This window comes from Galleria mellonella, unplaced genomic scaffold, assembly GCF_026898425.1.
Source record: "Galleria mellonella isolate WM207_F2 unplaced genomic scaffold, CSIRO_AGI_GalMel_v1 utg176, whole genome shotgun sequence".
Lineage (NCBI taxonomy): Eukaryota > Metazoa > Arthropoda > Insecta > Lepidoptera > Pyralidae > Galleria > Galleria mellonella.
In genome coordinates, this window is record NW_026442019.1 from 373,874 (window position 1) to 384,931 (window position 11,058).

An 11,058-nucleotide genomic window follows, 5' to 3' on the forward strand; every position below is an offset into this window, starting at 1 on the left:
CGCAAGCGGTTACCAATAGGCTATTCTAATGCATATGTATGTGTAGGCGACGGTTATTACTTTCCATCAGGTGGGCCGTCAGCTTGTTTGCCATTCTAAGTTGTATAAAAAAAATGTGTAAATCGTCATAGTCGTCATCATCGTTGTCATTAAAAAAAAGTCACTGTCTACTCAAGTATGTCTTTCCCACACAGCCATATCGTCATAGTCGTAGAATACTGACGGATCTATATATGTAATATTCGTCAGATCCGTCAGTATTCTACGACTATGACGATATGAGTGTGTATGTGTGGGAATAACATACTTAAGTAGACAGTGATTCTTTTTTGATGGGTGAAATGGTATGGTAACCCCGCCTGCGCTAACGGGATACAGTGGCGGGGCACCAGTGAAGGGGTGATAGATGAGAATGAAAACAGGCCAGTTAGCCCATCATGATGAATTCATTAGGAATTATGATAGTTGGGGAGAAAGGGATTGTTAGTAATGGACTAAGAATCCCATTGTCAGCAATATATCCAACCAGGTCGACTTCCTCGCGGTTCCTACTGGAAACTATGAAAATGAATTCATCTGGAATGAATCAAGATAATTCATTTCTGATGAATTCATCATTCCATTTAAACCAATAAAAAAAAAAGACATGATGGTTTCCAGGGGGAACCGCGAGGAGGTCGCCCTGGTTGGGTATATTGCTAGCAATGGGATTCTCAGTCTCCATTACTAACAATCTCTTTTTTCCCAGCAGACAGTGATTGAAATATATATATTCTTTTTGCACTTAAAAAAAAAAAAAAGATAAAAATACAGCGATTAATTTAACCACTTATTAGCAAGGTTGGACTTATCTCTAAAAGAAATCTCTGCCAGCCAACCCAATGTAGTTAAAGAGAAAATAATTAGCGGGTAATGTAGTGCAGGAAAGGTGCAGAAGAAAAGGTATATAAGATAGATAGACAGATAATTTATTTGTATTACTTACAGCACATAAATTACAACATACAACATAAATGATTAAAAAAATACATAAAGCTCAATACAATTTTTCCTTTGTGTGTGTACCATAACAATATAAAATATAAGATAAATAGAATATAAATAAAATAAACATAGACAAATTGTAAATAAATAAATATATATGTACAAAAACATATAAAACACATATAATAGTAACTACATACGAGTATTAATATTTCTGTTGCAGTAAATACAATAAACGAAGACCTTGAACGTATATCTGTCTGGAGCAAATCCTATGGTCTTGCTGTAAATCCGACCAAGACCCAGGTTTACAGATGGGCAAAGCACCGGGTTTAAACCCGGTGCTTTGGTAAAAACCCAATAAACACCCATAAACTCCCATAATCACCCAAAAAAATAGGTTTTTACGTATTTTTTTGAAAATATGTAAGTAATACCAATAAATTATTTTTATAAATTGTATTGATCAATTCAACAATATTAAATAAAACGTTAACTAATAATATTTCAGGAAATTTTAAAAATCTATATATAATAAAATGAAAGTAATTAATTTTCAGTGTTTTCATGTTGCAGTTGATCAACATGTTGGCCTTTTGCTTCCCGTAGATACTTTAAAATTTCTTCATAACACCTCGTTCGCACACATGGCCGTATATATTTAAATTCTTGAGCCACTAACAGTCCGAAATACTCATTTCTTTTATCCTCTTCTCCATAAATTAAGCATTTAGAACAGTTTGTTTCTTCTTTCAGTAAATTTTCTTTTACTTTATCCTCGTTTTTCTTTGTTGCGACGACGCTGGGTAAATCATCTGGACACTGGGTCTCACTATCACCAAATATATTTGGAGATCGGCTTCGGCTACGGCTTGGCAGACATTTTTTTCTTTCTACAATTTTAAATTAAATTTATTAGAATAAATGCTTCGAACACACGCGATCTAAGTACCTTTTGTGTTTATTATACCTTACCTACCTAGGTATAAAAAGAGTACTTACGTAGATTTTCTTTTATTAACTGTTTTATACGAAGATCTTGATCTCTCAAATTAGCATCCATTTTACTTCCAGTGATTATCAACTAAATTAATAATCCACAAAGTATTAAATAACGTTTTTATGAAATATTTAGCACAAAAACAATACCCTTTAAATATCGATCGTCAGTAACTGTGGCTGACTTACCTATATTCTAGCAAGCAGGACTGCCAGATGTGAAGGGGAAATCCCCAATAAATTGTTGCATGTGACTGATGATGTGAGCATGTTCGTTTCATAATAAAAATGTTGCCAGGTAACCAAAAAGTCGTATGTTTTTGTGCGAATTACGATCATAATCTTTACGATCGTACATTAAAAAATAGACAAATAATAGTATGAGTACGATTTAAATCGTATATCTGTCAACCCTGCTAGCAAGACAGCGACAAAATCACGTTGCATAACAATGTAGCCCAAGCTTATATCTTATGAAATATACGGAAGAGATACGGACTTAGAAAAAACAGAAATGTTGTTCTTTGTGGAAGTCATTGATGAAATTCTATGTATTTTAGCCCGCAAACTTTCTTCAAACAAAAACAGCGCCATCTAGTATCGAGTTCTGTAATTATCTCTTTGTTTATGGATTTGAAGTAAGACCGCCACGCATGCAATACATTATGACTGGGGATTCCCCTATTCGTCGACGCTGAATATGAGGCGACGACAATCACTGTCAAACGTGTTCACTATTACTCTGACTCTGGTAACGTGACTTCCTGGTAACGTGTTAGGTAGGAAAAGCAGTAAAAAAGTGCATATTAAGGGAGCAGATTTGAAATAATATTTATACTTAACAAGAAATAATTAAAGGTAAGTGGATTTTTGAATGATACAATTATATCATGATCACTTAACAATTTTAACTTAAAATTAGATGTATTATTACAAGCTTTTATTTAGCTTGCGTTATGTAAATAAAAGTATGTAGGTATGTTCGTATGTTGATGCAATTATCCTCAATCCTCAACCGACTGGGATAAAATTTTCCATACACGTTTATTTTGGATGATAGTGCATAGTTAGCTGAGAGTCGTCATTGGATAATAATGGTGGATAGCCTAAGATGTGTACTAGATATTTATTTTTAACATAATATGCGTAAGTACCTAATCGAATTAAAGAAGTTGCTGAGAAAAATACAGAACAATACGATAATAAACTAGCGTCTGCGTTTAATCCTCCGAGGAGATGTAATTTTACAAAGGTTTTTTGTATTTATTTTATTATTTTTTTAATAAATTTATTGTAAATAACAAGAAATAATCATTGTAAAAAAATAGGCACTCTATTGTTGAATTTTCGTCAGACCAACTAATCATCGTTCATTTTTTTAGGTTCAATGGGGAGACCTAAAGATTTACGCATATGGGAGCACTACCGTACTTTACCAAACAAGTCTGTTTCTTGCAAGCTTTGTAATAAGGTCTACAAATTCAGTAATGCTGCCAAAATGCTTCAACATCTTATCACTTGTCCAAAATCTCCAGAAACATTAAAAGACTCTATGAAACTTATAAAAGATAGCTCGTCCAAAACCAAAATGTCTGGACTGTCAGAGATAGAGACAAATGATTCTTTTATAAGCCCCTCGTCGTCTGCTAACACTACAATAAATGCTGAGTTTCAAGACACCGATGATCATATAAAAACAGAATTAGCGAGAGCTATATTTGTAACAGGGACGCCATTATCGATGGTGCAACATCCTTTATGGATACAATTTTTCGAAAAATTGCAACCAAAATTTAAAATACCTTCACGTAAAGCTTTAGCGACAAAATACTTAGATAAAATATATAGAGAAATGCGTTTTGAGTTAAATGAGGAACTAAATGCTTGTAGTTACTTACACCTTCAGTGCGATGGCTGGTCTAATTTAAGAAATGAAGGAATAATAAACTTTCTTATATCAAAACCTCAACCTGCATACGTTAAAAGTTTGAATACAGAAAGTAATCCTCACACTAGTGAATACCTTAGCCAAGAAGTTGAAAAAGTAATGAAAGTGTATGGAGCAAATAAGTTTCTTGTACTTATTGGCGATAACGCTAGAAATATACAAAAGGCATTCGAATTAACAAAACTCAAATATCCACATGTTGTTCCTCTCGGTTGCTGTGCACATATCCTTAACTTGTTGTGCCAAGATATTGTAAAGATACAAGAAGTAACTGTGTTTATTATGCAAGCCATAAATATAATAAAAACTGTTAAAAGGAGTCAACGATTAAGTTCCTTGTTGATAAAATCAAGGCAGGGTGAAGATTCTACACAAACACTAAAATTGCCTTGTGCTACAAGATGGGGAAGTCATGTTACTTCGTTAAAAAGTTTGAAAGCAAATAAGATAGCTTTGCAAATATTAACAGTTAGAGAAGATGTGGTAATTTCAAGAGATATTAAAGATTTAATTCTAAGTGATGATTTCTGGACGAAGACAGGGGAATGTATAAGTATTTTGGAACCAGTCACTGAAAGCATATTTTACTTAGAGAGCGACCAGAATCGTTTGCATCGCACATACATTACATTTAGAGATGTACAAGCTAAGATACGTTTTGCATTAAATGAGATTTCGACATTGAGCGAAGAAAGCAAACAGCAGATTCTAACATCAGTATCTTCAAGATGCAATATGGCAATGAGGCCAATACATTTTGCAGCATATATTCTAGACCCCAGGACTCTAGGAGTCGAACTTACTCAAGAGGAAGAACTTAAGGGTATGGAGTTTATCTACAATTTAAGCCAACACTTAAGTTTGTCAAATGTAATGGCAGATTTGGCGTGTTATAAAGCTAAAGAAAACTTTTGGGCCAGAGGATTTGTATGGAGCTCATTAGATAGCATTGAGCCCCTAATATGGTGGAAAGGTATTTGTGGTTCCACTGAGTTAAGCAAAGTAGCGATTCGTATTCTATCAGCTCCCTGTACTTCGGCAGCCACTGAGCGTTCCTTTAGTATCCAAGGCTACATACATAATAACAAAAGAAATCGACTTACAACTGAAAGAACTGAAAAAATTTCATTCATTTGTTATAACTGGAATCTTAAACATAAAGCTGAATGCGAGGACATTCAGTTTAATGAAGAAAATACCTTAGAAGCTTTCATTGAGCAAGTAAATGAACATAACAGTTTAGACGAAATAGAGCCTATCGAACCTATACAATTCATCGCTTGTAATAACTCTGAATCTGACAGTGATTGACTGTAGTTTTACATTTTACTTTCATCTCTTTCTTAATAAACTCAAAATCAAATTAAAAGTTTTTTATTCTGTAGGCTGCATAATAATATTGTCTATGTCCAGTATAGTGGACGTCTTGCGGCTGAGATGACGATGATGAAGTACAAAATCATAAACACCCAAAAATTTGGGTGTTTATGGGGTTTAAACCCAATAAACCCAAAACACCCGGTTTTTACCCACCAGACTTTAAACCCACCCAGGTGGATTGCCCATCTCTACCCAGGTTATAATCATAGGTAGCCCTAGTTACATTTCCAGAATGGCTTTGAATGACCTTCCTTCTGTAGTTTTTAATGGAATGAAGTTAAACTACAGCGACCGCGTTAAAAATCTCGGCATTTGTTTTGATAGTACTTTATCCTGGTCACCTCAGATTGCTGAGATTAGCAGGAGGATGTTTGCGGCAACTGGATCCCTTTACAGGTTGCGTAAGGTTCTTCCTATGGATACCAAAATTGCGCTTGCTTATACATTGCTCCTCCCCATCCTTGACTACGCCGATTCCTGTTATTCAAATGTCACTGAAGAGCAGTTAAATAAACTTGAGCGTCTTCAAAATTTATGTATACGGTTCATATTTGGACTTCGCAAATATGACCATGTATCCCAATATCGTACACGACTCAAGTGGCTCTCTATCCGTCTTCGTCGTAACTGGCACATCCTTTCCCTTCTTTACTCAATTCTCTTTAATCCAGTTTCACCTCATTATTTAAAAGAACGTTTTATGTTTCTTGGAGAGAGCAATTCTAATTCTTATTCTTTACGTAGTACTGACAACTTCCAACTCATAATTCCTACCCATTCTTCCTCTTTCTACTCCAAATCCTTTTCCGTGCAAGCAGTTCGTTTGTGGAACTCACTCCCTACCTCTATACGGTGTGCTCAATCGTTGCCCATTTTTAAAAACTTAGTTAAAGCCCACTACCTATCCTTATAATCACTTAGTCCTACGTATTTCCAGTTTTATGTGTGTTATATATATGTGTATTAATATGGTATATTTGTATGTATTTATGCATATATATGTATATGTATGTATATATATTTATATGTGTATGTGTATGTATATATATGTATATGTTTGGTTGTATGTGTTTATTTATGTATGTATATGTATATGACTATGCTGTCACAAATATTATTTTTTACATATCTATCTTTTTTAACGCGCCACCTACCTACTTATGCTTTAATCCTTTCTACCCAAAGGTTGTCTGGAAGAGATTGCTTAGCAATAAGACCGCCTTTTGTACTACACTATACGTATTGAAAATTGTTTTAACAAATCATGTTATGTTGGTGCAATAAAGTGTTAAATAAATAAATAAATAAAATAAATACATACGAGTAGTATTAGGTATGATTAGTTAAAAGGTCAGATTTCAACGTTATTTATTATTATTTGTCAGTTTATATATATATATATATATATATATATATAAAATATATAAAATAATAAATATTAATAAATTCTCAGCAAACTTTAACATATACGACAAAAACTATCATATTGTAAAAGATTTAAAGTTCATTGGATGAGTGTAACATTATTCCCTTAAGCTTTTTCTTTAGTACCTGAAGATTAAGTCGTTTTATCTTAATAGGAGTCAAATAGCAAAGTTAATATAAGCTTAGTTAATATAAGCTTAACATACTTCAGCAACTTGATAATAACTTGAACTTTTTGTAAAATAACCTAAAATATTAAATACATATACGTTAAATTGGCATATTTGCCACGCTGTGTGTTTACTTATTAGATATTTGTAAAAAAAATTATAACTTTTAAATAGGATTTTATATTTGAATATTATCTTTTAGAATTCTTTCAACAATATTTAATTTACAGTCATAAATAATGAAGCTTAGTTTTTGTTCGCTCGCACAGTTTATTCAGGCGATAAAACTCTTTAGGTCTTTCATAATTAACTTCTAACTTTGTATTACTTTATTTTTTCTATTTATTATATTAAAATATTTATTATTTTAAATTTTAATACACTGCTTATCAATATTCACGTTTGTTACCTCATGACTCCGTCAGTTGTAAACCAATTTGGAAAACTCTTTTTTTATCTGAAAGGAAATACTCACGGAATATTCTTGTAGAGATTTTATCAAAATCGATTTATTAGTTTAATTTTTAAATAGAAAAAATTAAAAACTGGTTTTGCAACAATTGAAGTCTATTTCTTTCATGAAATAAATACAATCTTAGCACTCTTTTTTCCATAAATACAGAAATCTATACCATTCTTCTTCCATTCTTTCATTAAAATAAACTATAAAGAAAATAAATTTATATAATTGTCTATCTTCGGTAATATTTAACTTTCTACACATTTAAAGATCTGATAACTTAAGCCATACCTCAAATAATCCTCAATTTGTAGACTCGTAGAGAATCCGTATAAAAGGAAATTGTCGGTACATCTTCTAGTCCAATATTTCGTTGCTCCTAAACATGTAAATTGGTTTAAAATTAGTAGCTTAGTATAGATTATCAACTTTAACACGGCATGCCTCTTCAACTTTTTACTTAAATGTGTGTGACCATATACGATGTCTATCTATCCTATTTAAGAGCTGCTCTCTTGTCGGTGGAGCTCTTGCCACTCACTACGATTTCCAGCGAGTCTCCTCACCTCTTGATACGACACGACCTCCTTCCTTGATCTGCCTGATGTAACTATGTCTCGGTCTCCTTCCCCTCCTTCCTTCTATCTTACCTTCTATTATAATGTTTATAAGTTCGTCGTGTCGTATCAAGTGTCCCAACATTTTCCTACATTTTTTATACAGATGTAGTGCTCTCTTTGTTGTGAGGAAACGTCTTCGGTAGCGATCTGGCCAGAGGAATATTATACTTCTCGGTCGAGACCTTGCAAATGTCTTCTCTTACACGTTTTTAATTCTTTGGATTTTGGAGGGGCGTGCCATGTTATCGTAGACAAGCTATATCTATATTCAAATATAAGTCAATAATTAACAATAATTAATAATTAACTTAACATCTAATATGATTTACAAGAAAAAATAAATTGCGATATTGTACGATAAATTTCTTTAAGAATCTTTCCAAAAATTCTATTCTTTAACTTTTTTTTTGTATACAACTTAGAATGGCAAACAAGCTGATGGCCCACCTGATGGAAAGCGGTAATCGCCGCCTATAGACATGAGCAGTACTATGGACATAACGGAGTATACTGTTTCGCCCATGATACCCCCATGCGTTGCCATTCCTCAGGAATCAGGTTATTCCTCTGTATCTTGTAAATTCCACCATATCCCATCCTTCAAACCGAAACACAGTTATGCAAACACAACTGCTTTACGGTTGAAACATGAATGGGACAGAGGTACCCAAGCAAACGACTTTTGTACAAAGTCTCCCTCTGGTAAGTTTATTTATTTTTATTTATTTGCACAGTGTAGTGACTTATGGCTGTAAACTTTCCAATGAAAGGACCAATAATGTGCTGCTAGTGACTTGAGCATTCCTCGAATTAAAATACAAAGTATAGTCTACCCCAAGAAATACAATGTAAATGGATAGATATCATAGTCGCTTGTCACCCAATAACTGTGATGCAAATGTGTCGTGCAAGTATGGAAAAAAAAGTTAGACAAAAAGATCTAAGTAAATTTTCCTTCGTAATTTTTTTCTGTTGTATGTGTGCTATTAAGTATGTGTATGCTATGTAAATATTTAATTGTGTATATATTATATATGTATGTGTATGTATGTATGTATGTATGTATATATGTTTGTATATGATAATATTTACATAATAGTGCGCCACCTACTCTTTGTCTTTTTCTCAATGCCCTCTACCCAAAGGTTGTCTGGAAGAGATTCCTTAGCGATAAGGTCGCTTTTTGTATCACTTCTCATTAATATTTACTGTATTTGTTATTTCTCTTTTTACTTGGTGCAATGAAGTGTAAATAAATAAATAAAATAAATACTTTTATGGATAAAATCAATGCATTTTCACCTGTAACAATGTAGATTGCAAACTAATCATTAACAAAATTTACATAACCTCAAAACCACTTCATTTGTTAACTATTCAGCTAGCCAGTTTTCAAGGCCCGTTCGTTAGATACAGTGGGTATCACAAACCAGCTTTGGCCGGCACAAACTAGTTTTAATCAAATACAACCGGCTGCGTCCCGAATACGAGAACACTCGGGCCGATTCCGCATTTTATGAATTTCCCTCATAAACCTTTCGTAACTAGATAACTGAAGGCTGATATATAAATATATTTTGATTATTTTATGTTTGTCACCTTTTCAGCGGCTTGTTCACATGGGTTTCTATAAACAGTTTTAAAATTTGTAAATCTCGTTTACTTAAGTGTTTAATTCTCTAGTTTTACCATAAGGGGCATCAACATTATCATCACAGTTCTTATTTGCACACTGCCAAACACAGGCCTTCCTCTGTAAACTGCCATAAGGAGTGCTCTTAAGCCACCAGCATCCGCATCCACTGACTCCCTGCAGTGCATTGAGGTTGTCACTCCATCTAGTGGTGTTTTTTTAATAGATGATACTTGAATGTTAACCCCGCCTGCGCTATCAGTATACACTGGCGGGACACCAGTAAGTAAAATGTGAAGATAAAGCAGTCCAGTTAGCATATCGTGATAAATTCGCCAATGGATCACTCCCCCTGAAAACTAAGGGGGAAATTCTAGGAGGTCGACCTGTGAGAGTATATTGCTAACAATAGGGTTGCTAATTACCATTACTAGCAATTCCTTTCCCCCATTTATTGGGGTGTTGTCTTACACACGTTTATCCGTAAGGGGTCACCACTCAAGAATTTTTATTCCCCATCGGTTGTCGGTTCTTTGAGCTATGTGACCAGCCCATAACGGTCATACAAAATATAAATTATTTTACAAAAAAAAATATTCCTTTGCTAGAAATTGGAGATATTATATAACTATATTTTATATTTCAGAAATTAACTGTCCTCTGCTGAACATACGCCTTCCCCATAAGAGAAGTTTTGCCAATAGTTGCCACGCTTGGCATGCGGGTTGGCAACCGCAGTTAGGCTTTCACAGCTGTTTTAAGAGGGATGCTACTGCCCATCCCTTCATTATAAGCTCCCTTAGTTGCCTTTTACGACACTTACGGGAAAGTAAGGGATGGCTCACTCTATGCCGAAGTCGAGACGGCGAGAAATTAGAGATACCAAGAATGAATGGACAGCATGTGATGTCGTTCAAAATTTACTGAATCCTAACTTTTAATCCAATACACTGGCTTAATACAGATTAATGGATCGAGGTCGGTATTCAATCAACTGTACACTGAAACTTTTCAAGCACGTTAAAAGCTTTTGACTGTAATTCAACTAAAGCAAAGGAGATCGTTTAATCTACGCAAGAAATCAGCCAATTCAGATTGTCAGTGTAATGGTCACTCATCATTGAAGCGACTATTTGACTTCAATATTGAAGAGCAGATAAATTTAGATGCGAGAGTACTGTTAGCAAGTAGAAGAGGGCAAGTGAAGAAATTAAGCCTTCTTTGTATGTTTTTTTCATTGGTGAAATAAATCAAGATAATATAATTAATGTTCACAATTAAAGGAAACATGGTTAAAAAAATAAATTTGACAGCCATGTTTTTTTTTTCTGCAATGGATATTAAAAAGGTGTCCAGACACGATCAATATAAAGTGAACTTGTTCTTTTAAATAATTTTTGGGCATTCAATGTTATGATGGAGATTTCCACTATTATGCA

At 33.8% G+C, this 11,058-nt stretch overlaps 1 protein-coding gene across 1 annotated transcript; it reads left to right on the forward strand.

The window, feature by feature from the left end:
- The first annotated feature begins 2,223 nt into the window (after nt 1-2,223).
- LOC128200354 (uncharacterized) lies at nt 2,224-5,498 on the forward strand. The gene is made up of 2 exons (XM_052893536.1): nt 2,224-2,841; nt 3,366-5,498. The coding sequence occupies exon 2, from the start codon at nt 3,371-3,373 to the stop codon at nt 5,240-5,242; it is 1,872 nt and encodes a 623-aa protein (XP_052749496.1). The 5' UTR covers nt 2,224-2,841; nt 3,366-3,370; the 3' UTR covers nt 5,243-5,498.
- Nucleotides 5,499-11,058: the final 5,560 nt, after the last annotated feature.

Coding starts and splice junctions, on each gene's coding strand:
- LOC128200354 (XM_052893536.1), top strand. CDS start 3,371: ATGGGGAGACCTAAAGATTTACGCATATGGGAGCACTACCGTACTTTA.